The 23,213-nt window shown below is 55.2% G+C and overlaps 5 protein-coding genes across 5 annotated transcripts; all 5 read left to right on the forward strand.

Moving 5' to 3' along the window:
- Window positions 1-148: 148 nt before the first annotated feature.
- On the forward strand, window positions 149-6,114 carry TGME49_294960 (hypothetical protein). The gene is made up of 9 exons (XM_018782254.1): window positions 149-887; window positions 1,361-1,609; window positions 2,121-2,189; window positions 2,447-3,013; window positions 3,643-3,729; window positions 4,446-4,531; window positions 4,971-5,298; window positions 5,634-5,825; window positions 6,060-6,114. The coding sequence occupies exons 1-8, from the start codon at window positions 864-866 to the stop codon at window positions 5,781-5,783; spliced, it is 1,560 nt and encodes a 519-aa protein (XP_018638562.1). The 5' UTR covers window positions 149-863; the 3' UTR covers window positions 5,784-5,825; window positions 6,060-6,114.
- Window positions 6,115-6,779: 665 nt separating this feature from the next.
- On the forward strand, window positions 6,780-13,492 carry TGME49_294970 (hypothetical protein). The gene is made up of 4 exons (XM_018782255.1): window positions 6,780-8,117; window positions 8,757-9,019; window positions 9,523-9,556; window positions 9,786-13,492. The coding sequence occupies exons 1-4, from the start codon at window positions 7,907-7,909 to the stop codon at window positions 11,255-11,257; spliced, it is 1,980 nt and encodes a 659-aa protein (XP_018638561.1). The 5' UTR covers window positions 6,780-7,906; the 3' UTR covers window positions 11,258-13,492.
- On the forward strand, window positions 12,953-15,347 carry TGME49_294980 (hypothetical protein). The gene is made up of 3 exons (XM_002370226.2): window positions 12,953-14,124; window positions 14,559-14,580; window positions 14,774-15,347. The coding sequence occupies exons 1-3, from the start codon at window positions 13,738-13,740 to the stop codon at window positions 15,175-15,177; spliced, it is 813 nt and encodes a 270-aa protein (XP_002370267.1). The 5' UTR covers window positions 12,953-13,737; the 3' UTR covers window positions 15,178-15,347.
- Window positions 15,348-15,387: 40 nt separating this feature from the next.
- TGME49_294990 (hypothetical protein) lies at window positions 15,388-16,829 on the forward strand (the record flags this gene model as incomplete). Its single annotated transcript, XM_002370227.2, has 1 exon — window positions 15,388-16,829. One exon carries the CDS (start codon window positions 15,388-15,390, stop codon window positions 16,015-16,017), a length of 630 nt encoding a protein of 209 aa, XP_002370268.1. The 3' UTR covers window positions 16,018-16,829.
- A 1,517-nt stretch (window positions 16,830-18,346) lies between these two features.
- Window positions 18,347-22,987, forward strand: TGME49_295000 (hypothetical protein). The gene is made up of 2 exons (XM_002370228.2): window positions 18,347-21,652; window positions 22,341-22,987. The coding sequence occupies exons 1-2, from the start codon at window positions 18,975-18,977 to the stop codon at window positions 22,822-22,824; spliced, it is 3,162 nt and encodes a 1,053-aa protein (XP_002370269.1). The 5' UTR covers window positions 18,347-18,974; the 3' UTR covers window positions 22,825-22,987.
- The last annotated feature ends 226 nt before the right edge of the window (window positions 22,988-23,213 follow it).

Here is a 23,213-nt window from a genome sequence, read left to right on the forward strand (position 1 = left end):
CCTCCCTCTGAGAGTTGTGCGACAGTCTGCCTGCCGAGTACGCGTGCAGGTGTCTGCATGCAGCTCGAGGCCCGCGCCAGTCTGAAAGACAGAGTTCTTTGTCGAGGCCGTTCCTGCGCTTTTCATGGACATGTGGAGTTTTGCAAGCGCCAAGAGAAACCTGGAAACGTGGAAATCTCCATCCGAGGCTCAGACCTGTCTGGCGGTGCCGCAGGTCCTCGCTCTCCTCGCTCGTTTCTTCTTCGCGAGGCGTCGCAGAAGCAGCCGAGGCAGCGAAAAGTTTCAGTGCCAGCTCGCTGCCTCTGCGCTGGTTCTCGTTTCTTCGGCTTCTGTTTGCCCTCTCTCGTCGATGTGTGTGTGTGTTCTCCGAAAATTTTGCTCTCCTCCCTTCCGTACACCACCCGCGGGCTGCTATGGAGCGTCGATTCCCATCGAAGGCATGACTCGTTCCCTCTCTACTACTGCACTACCGCTGTCATTTCTCTTTTGTTTCCTGTCTCTTCCTTCCAATATCGTCCTTGCTCTCTCGTCATCGGTATCGCTCCTTCCCGTTACCCTGTTCGCGTTCTCTTTCTCCCTCGGTATCTTTCTTTCCTACTACCTCGTCTTCGGCGTCTTTGTCCCCGTTATCGCCCTCTGTGTAGTTTTCTCTTCTATCTCTCTTTCTCCGCCGCTGAGTTCTCTGTTCCTCGCCATTTCTCGTTACTTTCCTCTGTCTCTCCGCTTCAGCCTGTTGTTGTTTGCGGCGCTCGTTCTTGCTGTCTTGATTTTGCACTCTCTTGTCCGCCTCGACAGAGGCTTGCTGGAGCGCCTGCAGTGCAAGAGGGCGGCCGAAGCCGAGGGGTCGACGCGCCTTGAAGACGATGAGGAGTCCCGCGGGTTTCCAGGTGAGAGAAAAAACACCCTCGATTAAGAAAACTCAGCGTCTCTGAGTGGAGGGGGGAAAGGGAGGAGCGCGGGTGTAGAGTAAGAGGGAGGAGGGAGAAAGCAGAGAACGAACTCTGCCGCATGTCCCCATTGCTGGGTCTGTTCAGCAATCACCCGTCCAGGTAGTCTGCGGGAACTGTGAGGTGTACATACACCCCAACCTCGCGAGTGAGCTGTGGATAAACCGCAACTACGGGAGTGAACCAAGATGAAAGCGCGTGTCTCCCATGTCGTGGTCCACCCGGAGTCCAGTTTAAATGCGTTGTGGATTTGAGAAGGGCTTTCCTTTGGCAAGAATAGAAGCGCTTCGCAGCTCTTTGCGTTCCAGCACAGTCGACTACGTTCAGGAGCAGCGCCAACCGCGTTCTTTCTGCCTTTTCCGGCCTTCTCTGCCGACCGCACCTGCTTGCTTCCCCCGTGGTTCTCTCTTCAGCAGCCGCCTCCACCGTACCCTGCGAGTTCTGGACCTCTCGGAGCTCGCTCCTTGGAAGCGCCTGCCGGAGGCGTCGGTTCTCCACTCAATGTCCCGCACGGTGAACAACGCGCGTTGCTCTCTTCTCCTGGTGAGAAGGCCACCGAGGGAGAAGTTCGGCCCGACGACGAGATGAAGGCGCAAGTTGCAGCTCTTCTGTTGAAAAGACAGTTTCGATCTGTCCTCCGCCATGTGACCGGGGCTCTGCAGGTTCGTCTTTGCGCTGGAGTGGCAGCAGCGTCTCGCTTTTCCGTCTCCGCCCTGCTGTTGTCTCTCCTGCCCTCAGTTTAGCTTACGCCTTCTGCAAAAATCAAACCTAGACTCCCCTGCTTCAGGAGGTGCAGAGAGTCTCCACGCGGGGCTCTCGTGGTGCGCACTCGAGCAGAGTTGTCCCCCGTCTGTCTGTCTCCTCTTCGGGTCTGCCCCCTGAGTCCGCCGACGGGATTCCCCGCTTGGTTTCTTCGGTCTCTTCTTGCATCCTGGGAAACGAGTTGCCGGTTTTTTCCCGGTCCGCACAATACTACAGAACGCGACGAGTTTTTTCGTCCACGATCCTCGCTGTCCTCCGCTCTGAGTCCTCGGGTGCCACGGACAAGGCATGCACAACAGAACGATTTCCAGGCACAGGCGGCCGCGTCGAGACGCGTCTGTAGCATATGCTGCACTCGTTGGTTGATCGAACCTCTTGTTTCTTTTGTCGTTCCTTTCTGCGCTCCTGCAGCCCGAGCTCCCGCCAGACCGCCTCCTTCAGTGGCTCTCAGTCAAAGTCTACGCACTTCTCTCTCTGAAGGTAATCGACCCTCTTCTTCTTTTGCTTTCCTGTCTCTCTGTCGCCTCCCTCCACTTCTTTTGCTACCGTTGCGCTGTCTCCTTCTCGTGGCTCTTTTCTTGTTGACCTTCGACCAGTTTCCTCCCTTCTCTCGCTCGCCGCCATCTTTTGCTGGTCGTCTGCGACGGTTCGTTTCACTTTATTTTCACTTTATTTTCACTGTTGTTCTCTCCGTCTCTCCTTCTCCCGGTCTCGCGTCTCGCCTCCTCTGTGTCCAGGACGCGGCCGGCATCGAGGCAGAGCTGCAGGCTCTGCCCCACCCGCTTTCTTCTTCCTTCTGGACCTACGAGCGCCACCGCCACATTTACCCAGTCTCCGACGAGACGACGGGGTCTCTGATTCCGTTTTGTCTCCACCTGTTCCTGGCGGCTGCGCCGAGCATCTGCACACCAAGTGCGCCGTCTGGCCTCGACGCCATCTACGCTCTCCTGCGCTTCTGTCGAAATCAACTTGGAAAGTTCTGCGAAGCCGCAAGGTGCTCCTGTGCCGTTGGCCCTCCCGCATCCCCTGCTCGCAACGCTCTCCTTCGTCTTCTCGTCCCTAGTGTCTCTGCTTCCTCTTCTTTCTCTTCTTCTCCTTTCGAGGATGCCCCGGCAGGGGCGACGCATTCCCCGTCTTCTTCTGGGAAGCAGGAATGTGCAGGGAACATCTCGGGGGACAGTTCGAGAGAAGGAAAGGAGGCGCGGGATGCGAGGAGCGACGCGCTGCATGCGCTCTGGCTCGAGCGCCTGACGATCGTTGCCTTCCTCGCAGCCGAAATCCTCGTCGCCAGAGGGCACCCGCAGGTAGGTCTCTCCCGGAGACAGAACGCGACGCCGCGGGGTAGAATTTGCTTTTCACATGTCGACAGGCGCCAAGAAACAGTTGCAAAAAACGCAGCAAACAGAGTTGCCAAAAACGTCTATAGGCAACGAGACGCATTCACAAAAATGCCTAACCAACTACCGTTTGCAGCGCCTCTCAAGTCAGCGCGACGCACACCTAAACGTACCGTCAGCCAGGCATTTCCAATGCCCAGATGCAACGATACGTACGTAAAACGCACCTAGCTATGCGTGTCAGTGTACAGAGAAATGAATTTACATTCAAGGTCACTCTCTGTCGTGAAGCTCTCCACGAATATATTTTTTTGTTTAGACACATGTCGTCTATGCATGCATCTAAACGTGGACGTTGGATGCGTGGACCTGTCTGTATAACTTGCTTGACTGTGTACGTAAATGTATGCATGTAGACGTTTGGGTCTGCATAGGTGTACGGGCGTCGATAGAAGGCTACGTGAAGAGATCTGCCTATTCGTAAGGCGTTCGACGTGGTGGATGGCTGTCGAGCCCCTGCGGCGTATTTGGCGTGAGCGTCAGAGCATTCGTCGAAGCAGAGAACTTTTATGTTAGGGGGTGCATCTTTTTTGCAGGAGGCTCTTCAACTCCTGCAAGAAGAGATTCTCCCACGGCGCCAACACATGCCGACGCTCTCGCTGATGGGCCGCATCAGCCTTCGTGTGAGTGGTCGACTTTGAACTTTCTCCAGTTTTCGTTTTCCTTATCCCAAGCTACTTGCAAGTTCTTCTCATTCTTACCACAGGTGTAGGCTTACGCGCAGCCGCATGCATTTGCACTTCGGGACATGTCGTAGCTTCTTGTAGGAAAACAGGTCTCGTCTACTACGGTGTCCTGAATCAACACTCTCAGCCAGTGACAAATAGACAGCGCGTGGGTGGATCGGCAGAGACAGCAAAGGACAACCTGCGTCGCGCGGCGCTCGTGAGTAAGTCTATGCAGCGCGGAAAGGACGTCCAGTGTCTGTACGCCTGGACAGGGGGTTGATAATTTACATAGGAACTCGATGTTCGTTGGTTGCATGCGTTCCCACTTGTCCATTGAAACGCGCCATGAACGGCTCGCGTCTCTCACACTGCAAAGTTTCCCCGTCCGCGTAACGTGATCCAGCTTGATTTTCTGTGGTTGTTTCAACTGCTCCAAAGGGTTAAGGTGCATCCTGTAAACCAGGCACTCGTCAACTTAAGCGGAGGAGTCTTCTTGCGTCGTTAGTGACTTTTTGTGACATCAATGCTAACTAACGAGCCAGAGGTTCTGGATGGTCGTCTTTTGAACAAAAGGAAAACAAAGAGTCTCTGTCTCGGCTGCGGGTGGTAAAAGCCTGTCCGGCGCGCTTCCCGCCGTCACCTGCATGTGTTTGTCCTGTGGCATCTCCCAGATGAGCTGTCTCGATCTCGCTGAAGAGTTCTTCGGTTACGTCGAGTGTCTAAGCGAGCGTGAGAGCGTCGTGACAAGGACGAACAAGTGAGGGCAATCAGCGCATGCATTTCGTGCATGACTTTGCTCGGAAAGTCTAGTTCAGAGGACCAATTTCGATGTCGACGTCTCTGCTTTCTAGAACTGCTGAGAATTTCGGATATCTCGAGAGAGTGTGGCAACGAATCCAGTGTCTCCCGTGGCGATCCCGGTGACTGCATGCAGTTTCTGCACCCTGGCCAGCGTGACCCATGCATTTCGCACTCTGTCTCTCGCTTGTCTTGTCTTTCTTGTGTACGGTGCCGTGCGCCCACCAGTTTTCTCTGTCCCTTTTGCTCTGTCACGATACGCACGCAAGCGTCCGAGTGAAAAACGTCCTTCTGGATGTCGAAGAAACCAGAGTGGATGTACGTACCGTTCACTCCGTTCAGAGTCCGCTGTGACTGTCTCGTTCCCTTCGCTGAGTCGTGTCACGCTCTGCATGCAGCGGCTTGCTGGCGCTGCTCAGCCGAGACGCGACAGCGGCTCGCAGAGAGTTCGAGGCGGGTCAGGCGTTGGCCAGGGCAGGCGAAGAAGAAAGGCGACAATTTTTGCTGGGAGTGAGTGCCTTCGAGACCAGTCGAGAAGAAGTTCACGAAGCCGAGCAAGCGCGACAGGCTGCGGCGCTCCCTGGTTGGGCCACCAAGCGCCTGGCAGCCGTCACCTTCCCGTCCGCGCTCGCGAGCACTGCGGCGAATCTCGCAGTGGCAAACTTGTACGACAAAAAACTCTACGAGGCGACGGTGGCTCTCGAGTGTGCCATGGAACGCCATCCAGTACGTTAAAACTCCGATTTCGTCGCGAAACGCTGGAAAGAAGCCGACACGATCGTGCAAAGAGACACCGCAGAACAGAGGTTTTGCTACACATGGAGGCGTACACAGAGAAGTGGCGACAGAAGAGAGACATTGAAAGAGATGTGCGCCTGAAGGAACAGCTGGGAATGCAGCAGAGAAACGACAGAAAAGAGTTCCTAAAACAGGCAGACGCGGACATGCAGGGACAGCCTGAGGTACAGATCGAGACTGAAGTGTCAGAATGTCGTTGGGGTTCCCGGTGTCCCCTGGTGGTGAAGACAGTGGGGTGCTGGTCTTTGCGTTTCGTTTCTCAGGAAGAGTCGCTCTTTGTCGGAGGTGTGAGGAATCTGCTGACGTTGTACGAGTTCTCCCTCAACAAGCAGACTTGCCTGCCCTACTTGTCGAATCTCATTCTGACAGCGGCAGCTGAGGATCAGGAGCTCGCTGCACTCGTCGCGCCGTAATGTCACGCTCTCGACGCCCCGGAAGAAGGATACCGTGTTTACGTATGTGCGAGATTATAGAGCTACATATGTATGTAACGTACACTTGTGAATAGGCATGCATATCTCTGTACAAATCGGCGTTGGTGGTCTTTCCCTCTGTCGCGGTGGGCGCGTCCGTTGTGACGTTTTTCCGCTTGTTATTCTTGTACGACAGAAGCTATGAAGTTCTGCTGTTTCAGGTATTGGTAATATCCTCAGCGCCCTCAGCTTTGTTGGAACGCTTTATGTCTGCAGAAGACAAGGGGGCTTTTTCCATCTCGTCTAACGACTACGGTGGCGCTCGGCGCCGGCCGACAGGAACACTGGGATTGCACAGTTTTCTGAAATGAATGCCTCTTTTCTCTCATAATGTGTGCGTCGGTATTTTTGGCCACATGGCAAGAGTTCTTTCACTCAGCGGTCTCCCTCACAACCACTGAGAGCTTTTGCGCACACAAAATCAGCCGTATGTGCGTGGGCATCTATGGCACTGTGTGCGCCCTGGGCAGTGCTCCTAAATGACCTGTAGTCGGGAGTTGAACACAGAGGGTCCTGCCAAAGAATAGCTGTCTTGCAGAGACGGCATGCAAACGGTAGCTTCCGTCCTCGCTCGCCATGCGTCGATGTCCACTTTCGTCGGCTGCACGGTTTCTCACCACTTCTTTTTCAAGGGAATCAAGGCTGCTCATACTCGTGCCCACGACTGAGCACGTTGCTGGTTGTACACGAACCAGAAACAGGGCCTCTGCCTTGCTCGCGTGGACGCGTTGTTCGTGTCTCTCCTATTTCTATTTCTGGAGTCGTTGCTTGCGACGAGGCACCCCGTTTGTTGCCCAGGGCCCCACAGTGTAGGAGATAATACTTGGTCGATGTTTTCCAACGGTGGAGCGCTGTCTGGTAGCGACAGAAGCGAAGTGAGGTTGAGAGTTCTAGGATATCGGACCACTGCGAAGTCCCTTTATCTGCGATGAGATGAACGGTTCCACGTTCCAATGTTTACCCAACACACCTCGCTTTTCCAGTTGGCTTGAGCCTTCCAGTCATGATCTGTTCTATATGAATACCTACCTACAGCAGCAGGGAAACGAGCTATTTATCATGCGAGTTGCAGTGTTTCCGAGTAGCGACGGTCGCCAATGTGTCTGCAGGTCACTTTACGATAGCGTCACTTTGGGCCACGAACTCTGGAAAGCTTCACGGTGCGTGGAAGCCAGCACACGGCCCGTCTACGGTTAGGTGAAGGGACCTGCGTACTACAAGAACGTTCGTCTTGCTATTGAGAACATTGAGAGCCGGGACCGTCTTCGAAAAATGCAAGCGCTCGAGCACAATCTGACAGGTTTCTTTTTTTGCCTGACGGGCATGGCCAAGCAGAGAAATGGTGCAAACCTCGTCCGCCGATGAAGTGCACGTACATAGCAGTGTCGCAGAAGCCTCCTCGCATGCGAAACGGAACTACCTGTAACGTATGTGTGTCCAGGAAGTACCAGAAGTGACGTCTTTTGGTGCGTGTCACAAGCAGTCCACATCCCGGATGGTGTTGCCGAGTGACTATTCGCGTTACGCTGCGTGCCTAGAGTGTACAGATCCTTTCAGTGCCTAGCGCCTGCCTGCTACTTAAGTGTGACCGGTCAGTTTCAGTCTTTACGCAAACGGTATACAGCAACCACAGCAGTTTTACATCCATGAAAAGTTGGATGCCCTACCGGGATTTCACCCATTCGCGGCAGAATGCCTGGGCAGCAGATGCCGCCCCTGGGTATTCGTCTGCTCAAAATTCGCGCGTCGCAAATCCCAAGTCCACCTGCACTGACCTAGATCATTCTCGGAGAACCACAGGCATCTGCAGAATTCAGAAAACAGCCGAAGGTTCACAGATCCAGTGCGGTCAACTCGCGACGTGAAGATGCCGTTTGCGAACGGCGTACTCCACCTTCGTTGCCCCCAAGTGCCGCCCACGCTGTGGCCAGTCGCGAGAAGCCCAGCGTATTGAATTGCGACGCACAAGACAGACCTGCCAGGAGCGGCAGCGATTCGATTTGAGTCGAAGAAGGTCGCAGGGGAACGACTCGAGGTTGTATCCGTTCCACGGCCTTTTCACGATGCAAAAGAGGCAGCCAGCTGGTGATATCTACCGGAGTCAGCGGCAGGAGCTGCAGCCACGCGTCGCTGCCGGCCTGGGCAGCACTGTCAGTGGCAGGACGGAAGAAGGGGCCTGCTGCGGAGGCGGCCGTGCGTGGGATGGGGGACAGGGGATGAACCAGGACCGCCTGAAGAGCGTGGACGCCTGCACCACTAAAACTCCTTTTGGCAGTGAGCACTTTTTTCCCAAACGGCGTGTTTTGGTTTGCTTTCCAGTCGAGATCTTCGTTGGAGGTTCTGTGCTTCTTTGTGTTCGTTTGGGTCACTTTGAATCGTGTGACTGCCTTTCAGTGTCTTCCAGCTTTCTTGCCGAAGACCTGTCGTCGGCTGCAGTAGCAACCGTTTTGTTTTTACTGGGGGTCCACAAAAAGTTGTCCCGATGTTGATCGCACGACCAACGTAGTTCCATTATTGATATCGTGGTAGATATAGGTCATGGGTAGACTAGACGAAATAGGTTGGGGGAAGTAGGAGAGGATGTTTACCCATGTCACCCCACGAGAGGCCCGTTCACTTCCTCGACTCTCGTCGGTTTTGTCCCCAAGTGCGTTCATTCGCGGGTATCTTTTACACAAAATCTCTCTTTTCACGTCCAAATGTCGCGTGTACTGATCCGAAAAATGTGGCAAGTACGCAGGCGCGCGTTTTTGTCACTTCTGGCTGCATTTCTCGTGACGCAAACTGCCTGGAGTTGGCTGGCGGTGTTTGTGCCACTTGAACTCGAAAGTCTGGAGGGATACAGCACTGCTGCAGCACGCAGTCTTTTTTTTGAAACCTTTTCTCTGACTGCCTTCTGCGATGAGTCTTCAGCGGGGGATGAACAGGTGACCCTGAGGACGCCACGCACTGGGAGCGGACGATGGCCCTCCCTCATTTTGGAGGTGTCTGCCTCCGAGACGCGACCCACCACAACGACCGTGGGCGCGGTGTCAACTGGATCGGTCACAGTTTCGAGCGGAGGAGGCGTGCAAAGATCTCTCCGACGCTTGTTGCCCCGTACGACTCAAGGTCCTTCCCCCTCTGCACCGGTTGCCGTTGTCTTCCAGACGCCTCTGTCTGGACAGCTGACCCCGGTAAGCCCGATTTATAGGTCCGTAGGAACTGTGCAAGTCTGAGAGGTCGGGGGACGAGTGGAAGCGCACTGGTGCATTTCCATGGGAAGCGTCCTTTTTGGTGTCCCAGTGAAGAAACCAGACATCGGCGTCAGGGAAAACGGCTCTCCTTTTTTGTTGAAAGTTATCGAAAGCGATGCATCATGTGTCCTTGACATTTCTGCAAGCCACCGAATGCGAACTGGACGGAATCGTTCCAGCCTGTGAGCGTGCAGCGGGAAAAGCCTTTCTTGGGAATTCGGCGGTTTTATCCGCTAGGTGGTAGACGCGTTTCTCCGCAGGTGCATGCATACCTGTGTGGCAAAACTGGACAGGCGTTCCTTAGGTCACGACGTCGCGGAGCAGTGGTTTTCCGAGATTCGTGGAGCAGATATCACGACGCTTGGTTGAGCCGCATTTCGCGGAGTCATGTCGAGGTCTCTGGTCCAGTTCCTCTCGCTTTCGTGTGTCTGTTGTGTCTCCAGACGGCGCCAACAGCAACCCTCGGCATTGCCTCAGGTAAGCACAGAGTCCTTCTCGGATCAGTGGGCAGTCGCCACGGGGGCGCAGTCCATGTGTGGCCACGCATAGTGCGTGGCTGTTAGTGCTGTTAGTGTGTTTCTCCTGTTCGAGGAGAAGGGTGCACTTCTCTCTGTCTCACGTTTCAGTTCTCGGTTTGTGGCACAGGATGCTCTCTGAGCTTTTGGAAAGTTCTGCGTTTTGTGCCTCTCTCTGTTTTCTCCTGTAGCTCTCGTTCCTGGCGGCCTCCGGAGTAGTACCCCTCAGATACTCTCGGGGCCCACCAGTCCGTCGGTCCTCCCAGTCCTGTCCGTCGCAGCTCCAGGTCACCCGCCAGCGCGTGCAGGTGCTCAACCGGTTCTCGTGGTGACTACGGCGCAGGCTTCCACAGGTCCGCAGCCGCCGCAGATGCTCGTCGTGACACACCCCAGTGGAGGACAGCCCCCTTCGAGTTACACCGTGCCGACATATGTTGTTAGCCAAGGCGGTAACGGCTTCGGTGCTGGCTGCGATGGCTCTCCTGTTGGCTGTTTTCCGCCAGTGAGGCAGCTGCTGCTTGAGCGGCCGCCTCGACCCCAAGTGTCTCCGCCACGAGTCACGTCAATGCCATCGTCAATTTCCTTTCAAGGGAGTCCTACGCAGCAGCCGCAGTCAACTCCGTCTCGAGGGAGTCCTACGCAGCAGCCGCAGTCAACTCCGTTTCGAGGGAGTCCTACGCAGCAGCCGCAGTCGCCTCCGTCTCGAGGGAGCCCTACGCAGCAGCCGCAGTCGCCTCCGTCTCGAGGGAGTCCTACGCAGCAGCCACAGTCGCCTCCGTTTCGAGGGAGCCCTACGCAGCAGCCGCAATCGCCTCCGTCTCGAGGGAGTCCTACGCAGCAGCCACAGTCGCCTCCGTTTCGAGGGAGTCCTACGCAGCAGCCACAGTCGCCTCCGTCTCGAGGGAGTCCTACGCAGCAGCCGCAGTCCGAAAACATGCATTTCGGTGTCTCGACACCACTACATGTGGCACAGAGCAAGGGAAGCCCGAGATTGCCCCCGTCTCAAGAGGTAGGTCGGCTTCAGCGAATGCGAAGGCGTTCATCGCCATCATATTCCGACCGCCCGGGTTCCTCGTTGTCGCCACCTTTAGGTCTCATGCGCATTTTTATGGATGTTCTACTCGGGAACCTCGAGAGGAGTCTGGGCCTGCCTTCCCCGCCACTGGGACCTCAATGGCGTCCATTTCCCCGGACTTCCACGTCAGGTGCCACTGGAGCTGCAGGTCCGTCCGAGGCTGCAAGTTCTTCTGGAGTTTCACATCCTTCTGGAGCGACAAGTTCCGAAGTTTCAGGTTCTTCTGGAGCTCCGGGTCCTTTAAGGGCTGAGCTCGAGCCGTCTGAGGTCGTGGCAGGGAGATCGGGAGCGATGGCCACATCGAGTAAAGAAAGTACACCGAGTCCGTCTGGATGTGGATCGCCGTGCTCTTCTGCGTACGCGGTTGCGCCAGACTCTAGGTCAGCCGACTCTCCAAGGGAGGTGGACAGACCAGTCGCGTTTCTGAAGCGGAAGTTGCGGAGATCATGGGGGGAGGAGGAGGATGGGAAAAGCGGGTCTGACTCCGACGGTTCTTCGAACAAACCGACTTGGAAGCACAAGAAGTTCAGGCGAGGAAGCCCCCGAAACGATGACGATGGGTCTCAGGGCGGAGCGAGTGACGTGTGAGGTCACAGGCACGCCAGGGGCGTGTGGGACTTAGCAGATTTCAAGGTTTGTATGGTTCTTTTGGCTTCTTCGTAAGTGGAACGATTGGAAGAGGGTGATGAAGGTGACTATGTGCATTTTCGACGCGAGCTGCATACTTCCAGTGTCTTGTTCTCTTGCATGCGTGGTGTATGCGTGCGGCGGAGTCTCGCGGTGCTGCAGTGGGTCACTTGCACCGAGTGAGTGTTTAGCCACCTCTTGATTCGAGCATCACTTTGTCGTGGTTTGTGCGCCCAGTCCGAAAAGTCCGTGCACGGTTGCATGGAGGGGTGCCCGGTTCACCTGGGAGAATGGCAACGGTGGTTTTGTATTGGCTGAACATTTCCTTGTTTCGGAGGACACCAGAGTGGATTCCGGTTCATTCCCGGTCCTCTGCTTGTTCCCTATCCAGTGTGTGACAGAAATAATGTTTCTGTGTCTACAAGGTCACGAACGTGCTCTGAAGCTGTTTCCAGAGTCGTACCAAGGGTAACTGGCTATTCGCCGGGAGTCCTCCAGTCGCTGATGAACCCATCGTCCGGTGGTCGCCTGGGTGACTAGAGAACACCCCACTCGACGAGAGTTCGACGCTGTGTTTTATTCTCGCTGTCTTTTTCCCAGCGTGCAAGTTTCCCAAACGAAATGGTAATGCGGATTTCGTTTTGTCGGATCTTACAGTTGTGTGAAGGTTGCTTGTTGGGTTTCAGGCGGTGAATGGATATCAACTATGATGTCGAGTCGTGGGGGTGGATTGGACCTACTTTGGTCTATGCTTTTGTAGTGGTGTTTGTCGCTCTCCAGGCGTATGCATGGTTCGGTTTTTTGGTTTTTCCACGAGTTACCAAATGACCGCATGCGTCCGCGTGTGTGCCCTGCTTTCTATTTGCTTCCTGATCCACTTTGGGAGTTGCAGAGACAACGGCAAAGATCCTCTCTTGTGTGTATACCGCGATGCAGGACGCGCCAGGTTTTCTGTGCCACTGTTTTGTCGTTAACTGTTTTGGTCACCTATTCACTTTAGCGCGAGGATGAGAATGTCAGTGGCTCAATCAGCTTGTTTTCATTATATCACATTGATGTTGTTTTCGTTTTCACCCAAGAGAAATGCGTCTGAATGCCGTGTATTACTCTCTGCCGCAGCGCAGAGGCCGGCATTAGATGCAGATTTTGCTTTTGCTGATAGGTTGAGTGGGTTTTTTTTTGGAGCTGCTATGGCTGGTGTGCTTCGAGTGTCCCGACGTATGATTTCGCTGGTGTGCTTTTAGATTTTTTTTTGCGATAGTTATGTTTCTTTACAACATCTCCGGCGATTCAACCAGCACTGGGGGGAATCGGGGGGGCGTTTGATTGTCAATTTAGACAGTCTTTACCTGCGCACTTGACCCTCGTTTGAGGCGCATCTTCGTGGGGCGTACCCCATGTGGCTACGGGAGAATTTGTAGTGCTGGATGGTTTTTTTTTTCATATGTAGGGGTATTTTATCTCGATGAACCCAACCACATATGTGTCCTTCGATGGCATATCAACTAGCACTTCGTTCCGGTACTGGAGGGATTCCTTCTAGTCATGCTACACGAGAAAAACCAGCTAAAAGCAATCGTGAACACCAGTGGAGCGGTGACGCTCTGTACTCTATTTCGACCGAGGGTAGCACCACCACTCAGCAGCGCCTCGGACGACGAAAGGAATGTTTTGAAAAGTTGAAACAGTAATGATGACGTTCATACCAGACTACACGGTTGACAAGTGTCACATTTCGACTCACGGTGTAGTAGACGTTTGCAAAACAGGACGCACAAGCCTCCCTATAAGCTGAATTAGGGTCGAATGCGATGGGGTTACACGTGCCAACATCGTTCCCCTGGTTCACCCAGTACAAAGAGACGAAATGCACTCTCGGTGAACTGCTGGTTAGTTTTGGAACTTACGAACCATGAAATGTCCTAACGCCAGCACTTTCTCTTACCTTGTTTCCAGCTGAGCTAGGTAGCACGCAAGGTGCCTCGGGCACCACCATTGGTACGCGTGGAGGTCACTTGGTGACGCAGAAAACGAGTTGCCGTTGTCTCGCGTGCGTCTACCGGTAAATCAGACCAAGTCCCACACCGGTGTTGCGTCGTCGTTTTTATCCTAGGGAAGGAAAACATTCGTCACGCACTAATCCCTCAAACGAAGGTCTTTCTGTGCGAGCAGGCATGTTGCCGCTGCAGAAAATTGGTTGCAATTGAATTCTTCAGCTGCACTGCGGCAGCGTGGTGCTTCGTCGCTTTTTTTGGGCTACTTGCGCACCAACCCTGGTCACACGGACTCCGACCGATCATAGTGGTGCGCGACCTGCGCGAGGGGTGCCAGAAGGCATTTCGTCTCGATACGATCGGGAAATGTGGTGCACTACACATACGGCCTTTGGAAGAGTCCAACGGGTATTGAAGCCGCCATTGACACGCCTGTGTCCATGACACATGAGTCAAGTATCCAAATCTTTGGCATCCCATATCTCGGCCTCAATCAACAGAACAGGGAAGATGGACCCAGTCACACGACGCTTCAACCCGTGTCTCGCATTTTGTGTGGTCAATATCCTGTTGCTCTGTATCGGCAATCTTACATACGATCCGCAGAGCTACATCATTCTGCGTGAAGCCTTTTTTCAAGGTCAAGAACACCGACGACATTGCGCCTTGAATTTACTATCTATATCGAATGCCTACGCTGCTAGAGTGCCGCCGAACAGTGGGGACACTGCTCGCCCGTTAACCTCCTCGAATGCAGGGAGGCGTAGCTCCAGTCCGACTCCACCTGCATCGACGGCTTCGAACCGGCATCCGCCGCTTCATCAACCAAGTACGGTAAGGCACCGCAGGACAAATGAACTATCATTTTATGAGTTTTCAATATGTCACACACTATAGTGCGGCAATCGTGTGTCTGTATCGACGATAGTTTTACTGTATGAACCTGTTGAGCGCGTCTTTTGGATGAATAGGCAGTCAGCGTTACGAGGATTGCCCGTTCGTTCACGCTAGCACGAGATTTACGAGAATTCCGTTGTGAGGGGTCGTGAGTTACGGACTTACGAAGTAGAGACGGGGTACTTCTCACACCAATAGAATCGCGTTCACATCGTTTCTGAGGCGGGGCACACTGTGAAACACCACGGCTGACGGATCGGAGTGTTTACGGCATTAAACGTTCTTGGAGTATATGGACAGCCCTGTCTGTGTCTCAAGCCAGCGATGACGAATATAACGTCGTCGTGGTGATGCATTCGTGTGTCATTCAGGCTCCAACGACCGCAGCGACTGGTAAGCAGATGCCTCTACTGGATTCAAATGATTCGTGATGTAGTCCACCTTCATCTGAGCGAAGGCAGTGTGTGCTGCAACCGTCCACGGCAGCTCCCCTGTTGTGTCTAATGCAAAGTGGGGACGAAGGTAGTGGAGAATGCATTTGCACACTCGTCTCCTGATTTGCTCTATCCACACACATGTTATGCAGGAACGTCGACTGTGCCACGACGGATTTCAGGAAGGCAGGAACAGACAGCATCGTCGAGCCGAGGCCCCGGCCTCGTTACCGGTGTTCCAGGACGTCACCATCCCTACAGGCGTCCGCCCGCCGCGGTTTCACTGCCTATGGGCGTCACGCAAGCAAGCAGCTCTCCTAGTTCAGCGAGTGCGGCAAGGGCGGCGACTACTGTACACCAGCGCGATCGATCGGCAGGGATACAAACTGGCCCGAATGAAGGTGCCTTGCGCGCGCAAATTTCTCGACGACTGCAGGAACACCGGAGAAGGCTGTTACAACAAATTTCATTGCATCAATATTTATTACAACACTACCGTGACCCACACAATCCTTCGTACGTTGTTGTGACGCCAGACATCCTTCATACATTGTAGAGTCTCGCCTTACAGACAAGTTTGTTCAACATCGAGGGCCTACATATACAACCAGTCCCTGGCAGCCCCGGATCAGTAGCGGTAACGCTTGGATCTGGATTCCCTCTTCACCTGAACCCTCAGGATCAGCTGCAGTTGCACCATCTTCATGAGCAACGACAGCTCTTGCGCAACAACATTGACATTCTGGGTCGATTGAGAGGCCCAGCAATGCGACTTCCAGTTGGTGCTATCTCACTTTCGGGTCCACAAGGAGCTCCAGCTTCCGCCACGTCTACGGCTGCGTCACTTCACGCGCCCCAAGCAGCAGGTTTCTCAGCGTCAGGACTGCAGCCTCCAACGCAGGGGGGGGCTACGGCTAGTGCCACAGCGACAGGAGAAGTATCTCCATCACCAAGGCACGGCTCCTTACAATACCTAGAAGACGTACTCGAAATTCTAGAAAGACATGCATTCCCATGCTCAAGCAGACAGATGACGGCTAGTGCCAGCGCGGGAGGATCAGGAGTTCCACCACAACCGTGCGGCACTTCCGGATCAGGATACACGCAAGGTGCATACGGTAGCTCCGGAGGCTACGGAGCTGCCAGCTCCAGTACCCAGTCGACGACTAGTTCCAGCGCGTCAGGAGGAGGAGTTCTGCAACCAACGTATGACCCCTCCAGTCGAGGTTTCCTGGACTACGAACTCAGTGTTCCGACAGGGTACGGAGTTCCAGGATCGAGCACTCAATCGACGACTAGTGCCGGCTCCGAAGGAAAGGATTCTCAACCAGAGGGGCAAGGTGCCTCCGGTTCGGGCAATATGCCAGGAGCAGGTCCAAGTACTAGTGGCGATTGATTCCTGTCAGGGTACACGAGTGAATTCACATCTGTTGGGGAGGGAGGTGTGTAAAAGGCTTAGTGGTTGTAGTCTAGCTATGGAACCAAGTGGCACATTTAGGCCTCTCAGGTTCCAGCATATCGGGAATCTGGGGTCCGCCGGACAGAGCGGTGGTTGGCGTCCTGTACTGCATTCGTACTATGGTAGCGGCACAGAAAGAGGACTGCCACTGTTGTATCAGGAGAGTTACGACGAGTTTGTATGGTGATGAAAGTACTTACTAGTGGATACGGCAGAGATTTGGTGGGAAACTAGGGGGGGCAATCGGTAGTCGATTCCTTCATTCCTCCCCCTGCCTGCCGCCAGGTTTTCTTCGTTTAGAATTTAGGAGAACATGGCCGCAAAGTACAGGCGTTCACAGAGGCTTGAGCTATTGCTGCGTTTTCCGTGCCACCTGCATCACAACAAAGTTTCGTAAATGGCGTATCCGTCGTGAATACCGTTTGCCCATATTTGTGTGTGCAGTGAGTCCACGAAGCTTGATGGGCGACGTCAGAAATGCTGATGTCATGAGCGATTAGTATATTAGACGTGTGTTATACCCGTGATCCTCCGACACTGACCGACTCAATGTTAGCACGTCGGGCAATGAAGAACGTTCGTTGCCTAAAAGTGGAAGGAGCTCCTGTCTGTACTTTTGAGTTTTTGGAGCTTTATTTGATGAACGCGCGACGCGATACCGCACAATGCGTTGACACTCTCATAGATGCTTTAGAAATACCCGTCTTCTTTGTCCGCAACGTTCTACCGATGCCATGCGTCATATAGGGGCTGGGTTGCACTGCAGTCTTGATTGATGAAAACTAGGCCCCAGACGAGCGGCATCTGTTCCACTGATAGGATTTGAAAATGTTGCGATATGCACCTGTTCTTGCAGCTGTCTTACATTTCTACGAGGCATCGACACTCAAAGCGCTGCGATGAATAAAAACTGACGATACTGACGTGCACGGTGTACGGGTAGGCACATGCTTCAGTGCTTGGTTACATTCAGGTGACCGCACTTTTCTTCTTTGAATGCCATGCTTTTGTAGAGCCACACGGTTGCTGTGAAAGTGCCACACTCTCTGCGACTCGGCGAGAAAAAACCTCAGAAGCTGTGTGCACGGCCCCGCGACTTTTTTCTGTCATTCACTGTATTGCTAAGAGCAGGGCAGCGAAAGCTCAACTAGTATTGGTTCCATGAGAACTCAGCAATGCCCGTTCTAAATAGACACTTCTGACGTATGTTAGCCCCTCTCCCGTGGACTCCTGTGCTCCACATGTACACCTTAGTAGTTTCTTGATTCCAGACACCACGAAATCGAATCCTCCTCTTTCTTCTGGATTAAATTCTCGTTTCGAGTGTCGAGAGCTTCGCTACTCTACTACCCGCAGTGGACCCTGCTGCTGCCATAGCCGTTGCATCGGCGCTCTCGGGATGCTGGTGTCAGCATAACGGAAACAGTGAGCGCTTCCTGACAGTTCGCTCTGAGCGCACTTCCCCACAGTTTGTGCTAGACAAGTCACCGTCGGACTGCGGTCTTGAACACTGGCTAAGATCTGCTCTCGAATCACACTTATCTACTGAGTTAGGCAGCGATCCTGTTCTCCAACTGCCGACACTGTGGCTTCACTGTTACCTCTTGAAGTTACCCCTCCCTTTCAAAACTATGGGAATATGAGGGGGCGAACAATGTTATGCCAAGGACTGAAAAACTCCCCCAGCGTGTTGGGAGTAGTACCCGATACAACTTTCTTTGACGGCATTCCCACCATGTAGTAGTTCACGTTTTTGCCGCGATCAGGTGTAGTCTTGCTTGCACAGGAAGGTTTCACTCGCCTCCGAAGAGGTGTCTGTTACCCGTGAAGAAGAGCATAGGGGGGGACACCAGAAAGTCAGCTGAACCAAGCACCTCAGGCAGATCCTTTATTTTTGTGAAATGAGCCAATGATTTAGAGGAGCGCGGCTTTTTGGGGAACGGTCAAGGACGGAGGTGAGGCCGACTGGTCCCCGGCCTTGTGGCGGGCATGGGTCTTTTACGCAGAAGACATGAACCCAACGAAGAACAGCCCATTATATCGTCACACGTAGTAATTCAGATGACTGGCTTGTCAATCGCAGACGATCTTACCTAACAGCCTATCGCAAGCTCTCTCGCCGTGAGCCGTAACGGACGCTTCCTGCATGCATTTGCATGTCTTTACCGGTTGCAGGTCACCACAGCAGCCAGATAAAAGGAATAGCGCGCCACGCTGTACTAGTTTTTACGAAAGCGAAAGCCACTGAGGAACACGCGTTATATTTCGTGTACCCCACTGACTCTTTTTATCAGTGGCTTCAATAGCTGCACACCTTTCTGAGAAAACTGCTCCGTCATGTGTCTTCTTGCAGAAGTCTTAGGTTCTTGATCCGAAACTCCCCTCCAGATCGTCCAGTTTGCAGTGTGTAGCCGAGCCACTTCTCCCCCATGTTGCTCCACGTCCAGGTTTTCCCTCATCCGTGAGGCCGATCGAAGAATGGACTTTCTGCGTTCAACTCTTATCGCCTTAAGGGGAGGCAATTCGAGTTCTGGCACAAACCGCCGGGGTGCCGCCCCTCGGTAGCGGTGTGTTCGTGAGCACAATGCCGCAAGGAAGCCACGGCTTGATACCGCGTGAGACACAACTCCCACGTGAAAAAGGCAGTTTTAAATTTCCATCTCTGTCTTTTGCGATGGCTCGCCAGCCAGTTACGCAACGAGTTCGTGTTTGAAGTCGCTGCCACAAGCGGTCATCTCCACCGAAGCGCTTCGAGAACTCGTAGCGAAAACCCAAACCTAGAGCGTTGTTTTTGGCAGCCGCCTTTTTGTCCCTTTAAGAAAGCCCCCCGCAACAGTACCAGAGCCTCGAGTGCTTCTTCTCTGCCCTACTCTCCGTCTTTGTTTTCTGTCGCCATGATTTCCTTCCCGTCGCACAGCCCTCGCTCCCAGTTCGCTCTCGGGCCGGTTTCCTCTCATGCCACGACCTCGTCTGAAGTGGGGGCGAGGGCGCCACGCGCTCCTGCCCCCGGCACTCCGACGTCGTGTGTCTCTACCTCCCAGCCTTCTTTCTCTGGAAGTTCGGCGGCCGCCGTCGCGGCCGCATCGGCGGTGACAACTCCGATAATTGCGTTTTCTCGGCGCTGTTTCTTGGACTCTCTGAGCACGCTGGTGGGGCGGAAGTTTCTTTTGCTGGACGAGAAACTCGCAGGGCCTTTGTCGCTGTTGGTAGACGCTCCGACGCTCCAGCAGCATGGGGTCGATCGCTGCTACCCGGTTTGCACGTTTCCAGTCCCGGCAAATTCCTTGTCTGCGGGCGCTGCAGCCGCGCCGTTCGTTCTCTTTGTGTGTCGGCCTCGCCTCGCGCTTCTGCCGCTCCTCGTGCAGCACATTCACTTCATCGAGAAGACGTACCAGCCGACACAGCCGCCTTCGCTGTCTTCGTCCGCGGCCTCGTCCTTCTCGGCCTTCCCAGCCCCGTCTTGCTTCTCACCGTCGGGGCGCCACTACGTGGTGCTTTTCGTGCCCTCCGCTTCAGACTTCCTTGCGAACGAGTTGCGGCGGCTGCTCTCGAACCCCCCACCGCTACCGCCCGCCCTCTCCGGCGCGTCAGCGTCTTCGTCGCTCATGTCCAATCTGGGCAGTCTGCCGGCGGCGCTCACCAACTCGCTGCTCTTCAGCGCACCTGGAGCGGCACCCGGGGCTCCGGCTTCGACGCTCCAGCTGAACCTCGAGAGCACGACTGTGGCGGGTTGCCCGATCTACTTCTTCCCACTCGCCCCGGACGTTTTGTCTCTGGAGCTCCCGAACTCGTTTCGCGACATCCATGTCTTCGGCGACCCGTCCCCTTGTCTGCATGCGGCCGCGGCCGTCCAGCTCCTCCAGCAAGAGCTGAAGAACGCGGTCATTCCTCACCTGCGCTGTCTAGGCAGCGCCGCCAAAACCGTTGCGGACCACCTCATTCAACAGCGCAAGGAGAAGCAGGCCGCTGCCCAGCAGCAGGCCATCTGGGGCGAGGCCGCCGCCACAACAGGGAGCGACTTGTGGGGTGGCGCTGGAGGCAGGAATCCGGGCCGGGGGGCTTTTGACCCGGCGGGCGGGCTCCTCGAAGACGGCAACGGCGAGGTGCTTGAACAGCTCGTGCCCGTCGCCCCCCCCGTCCGCTTCGTCTTGAGCAAGGAAGACCTCGGAGGTCCGCCAGATCCCGTCGACGGCGCCGACGCCCAGATGCGGCCCCACCAGGTGAGCGACGAGACCCCCGCAAATGCACGCGCGGGGAAGGACAGGGCGAGCGGGCCTCGGACAATGCCTTGGAACAAGGCGGAGACGAACACTTCAGATAAAAAGGGGGTTGACGCAGATGCAGCGAACCGGGGACAGGGCGCTGGGCCGGAACCTCTCGCAGAACCCGCTGGTTGTTGCGCAGCTCCGCCCAGCCAGGGTGACGCGGCGCATTCCGAGACAGTCTCCACGCGCGCTAGGACTGCGGCGTCTACAGGGCCCGCAGTCCCGAGTGTCGACATGCTGGTCCTCGTGGATCGACGCTCGGACCTCATCACGCCGCTGTGCTCGGCCTTCACCTACGAGGCGCTCCTGGACGCGGTTTTCGGCATCGACGCCGCAGCTGTGGAAGTACCGCAGCAGCTCCTGCAGCAGAAGCAGGCTGGGGGGGCGGGGGGTGGCGGTCCGGGAAACGGTGGGCCAGGAGGTGCCCGGGGTTCGGGTCCGAAGGGATTTCCGGTCTTGCTGCCCTGTGGGCGCCGCCAGAAGGTCCCTCTATTTTCCGACGGTCTCTTCGCGACGCTGCGCGACCTGCACCAGTCGGCGCTCGGTGCGCACCTTCACCGCGTTGCGAACGAGATTCAGCAGACGTACAAAGAGAAGGACGAGCTGCGGTCCATTCAGGAAATATCTGTCTTCATGAACAAGTTCAAGGTGAAGCAGCAAGAGCACTCGTCGCTGTCGCTGCACGTCCGGCTCGCTTCCTTCCTCGCCTCTGTGACGAAGGACCCTGCCTTCTTCCGACGCCTCACGCTGGAGGACGAACTCCTGCAGACCGGCAGCGCCACAAGCTCCAGCAGTGCCGGCGCGACTCTCAGCGCCGCAGTCCTGACCGAGCTGGAAAACATGGTCGACGCCTCCGCCCCCTCCGGCGGCCTCTGGTGGGCCTCGCCTGGGGCGCCGCTGGGCTCCACTGGCCCCCGGGCGCTCGATGCCGGCGGACCCCCCGCGGGCCTTTCCCACCCCGCGAAGCCCGCAGCCGCGCCTTGCGTTGAAGACGTCTACCGTCTCCTGTGTCTGGCCTCGGTTGTCAACGGCGGCCTCAAAGGCAAGCAACTTGAAGGCCTCAGAAAGGGCTTGATTCAGCAGCACGGCATTCGAGAAGCCGTCCGCATGGCCCACCTGCAAAGGGTCGGTCTCCTCCGGCAGGCGGACGGCGTAGGCGCCGGAGGCAGCACTGCGGGGGGAAAGGGCGGCAACACCCTTGGCAGCTGGAAGACCCTGAAAAAAGAATGCAACCTGATAGTAGAGGAGGAACAGTCTGTCCACGACATCGCGTACGCTTGCTCAGGATATGCACCACTCTCAGTTCGGTGAGGGAACAGCGACGTACGCGCAGTGGAAACTGACCTGGAGGGCTCAGACACCTATCCGTTGACACGAGTGTTGTGCGTACGTCAACAGTTTTTTCACATGGTATCGTGGCCAGGAGGAGCTTAGAGATGCAGTCACACAAGTTTGTAGGTTTGGATGCTCAGTCGGCGACAACAACAGCAAGCTAGAGGGACGGCGGGGAGGCAGCTACTCGGCTCCGCAATACTCTCACACCTCGCTGCGTAGCTCACCGTTGCCTGCCCTGGCGCCCATATTTAAGAGCCCCTGAAAGGTCTTTTTAGAACAACGGGGGGGCGGCTAAGGGTGTTTTTTTTTTGTGTTGCTCGTTACAGCAAGGAGCCTAGTTGTCCGCCATATCGGGTGCTGGTTGCGATGAGAATATGCTGCACCGTTTCGGAGAAGAAACCGCTTGCCCAGTTGTGTCCATGTGGCCATCCTTAGACTTTGACGCAGAAGCGAAACATGTGTTTCGGTTTTGCCAAAAAGAATGCGTTCCGCGCTCGTGCTATGTGGCGGCCCGATGGACGCCGTTGCCGCACACAATTTTGGTGTGGGATCTACAGAGAGAAATACTAAACCGTGCTACAGACATCCGTTTAGGAGAGAAGACTTTCTTCTCACACCTTTCGGAAAGTGTCCTGTTGCGTGCGCATGCGTGTCTCGCAGCCTTTTGCAGTTCCTGCATGAGCAGCCGAACGGCTGGCGCTCGATCCCGCACATTTTGTCTTTGCTGTGGGGCCCGGCGATGGAGGTCCGCCAGCAGCAGCAACAGTCGCCTTCCGGGTCGCTGCAGGCTTCACAGCAGAAGCTTCTCGAGCTCCAGCAGCGCGAGCAGAGAGCGGACTTGTCTGAAGGCGAGGGCAACTCTAACGTGACAACCGTCATGGTCATGTACCTCGGCGGGGTCACCTACGCTGAGATCGCTGCAATTCGCAGACTTAACGAAATGGAGATCGCGAAGCACCAACAGTTTCTCGAGGACCAGCGCCTCGGTGCGGCGCCACCTGCCAAGGCGCCCCCGCGTCGACGGTACATCATTGTAACGACAGAGATCATTAATTACAAAAAATTGATTGCGAGTTGTGGAGAGGATCCAGAAGATCCATGTGAACGGTTCCTTTGGCAGGCGCGAGAGCCGGGGGATGCTTGAAGGTCACAGGGGGTTTCCACGGCAGCGAGACCAGCAACTTGTAACTCAGCTTACAAACACTCTCCAAATCAGATGGTGGATCGGCTACTACAGGTCACTCAACACTGCTTTGTTCACTCAGCCCTCATCCTCTGTCGCGCGAACAGAGAATTGCAAACTGTCAGGCGCTGCTGCTGTCCAACGCACTTTTTCAAATGGCGTGCCATGCACGCCGTCTGCAGAGAAAATCTGCGGGGGATGGAATCTGCGTTACTGCCCGTGGCTCGCTAGGGTGACACGGCATAGCATAATCAGTTCCAGTTTGTCTGCAACTTATGCCACACTGTATTGATGCGCCATACTGGCGCAGACGCTATTTTTCTGGTGTTGACGCTGGACAAAACAACAGA

This window comes from Toxoplasma gondii, chromosome Ia, assembly GCF_000006565.2.
Source record: "Toxoplasma gondii ME49 chromosome Ia, whole genome shotgun sequence".
NCBI classification, from domain to species: Eukaryota; Apicomplexa; class Conoidasida; order Eucoccidiorida; family Sarcocystidae; genus Toxoplasma; species Toxoplasma gondii.

Excerpts from the sequence above, each read along its gene's own strand:
- TGME49_294960 (XM_018782254.1), top strand. The coding sequence starts at position 864 with ATGAGGAGTCCCGCGGGTTTCCAG. Across the intron at positions 3,014-3,642 it reads TCGCCAGAGGGCACCCGCAG|GAGGCTCTTCAACTCCTGCA; the intron begins GTAGGTCTCTCC and ends TCTTTTTTGCAG. Across the intron at positions 5,299-5,633 it reads GTGCCATGGAACGCCATCCA|GAAGAGTCGCTCTTTGTCGG; the intron begins GTACGTTAAAAC and ends TTCGTTTCTCAG.
- TGME49_294970 (XM_018782255.1), top strand. The coding sequence starts at position 7,907 with ATGCAAAAGAGGCAGCCAGCTGGTGATATCTACCGGAGTCAGCGGCAG. Across the intron at positions 8,118-8,756 it reads CACTAAAACTCCTTTTGGCA|CGGGGGATGAACAGGTGACC; the intron begins GTGAGCACTTTT and ends ATGAGTCTTCAG. Across the intron at positions 9,020-9,522 it reads TGTCTGGACAGCTGACCCCG|ACGGCGCCAACAGCAACCCT; the intron begins GTAAGCCCGATT and ends TTGTGTCTCCAG.
- TGME49_294980 (XM_002370226.2), top strand. The coding sequence starts at position 13,738 with ATGAGTCAAGTATCCAAATCTTTGGCATCCCATATCTCGGCCTCAATC. Across the intron at positions 14,125-14,558 it reads CGCTTCATCAACCAAGTACG|GCTCCAACGACCGCAGCGAC; the intron begins GTAAGGCACCGC and ends TGTGTCATTCAG. Across the intron at positions 14,581-14,773 it reads TCCAACGACCGCAGCGACTG|GAACGTCGACTGTGCCACGA; the intron begins GTAAGCAGATGC and ends CATGTTATGCAG.
- TGME49_295000 (XM_002370228.2), top strand. The coding sequence starts at position 18,975 with ATGATTTCCTTCCCGTCGCACAGCCCTCGCTCCCAGTTCGCTCTCGGG. Across the intron at positions 21,653-22,340 it reads TATGCACCACTCTCAGTTCG|CCTTTTGCAGTTCCTGCATG; the intron begins GTGAGGGAACAG and ends CGTGTCTCGCAG.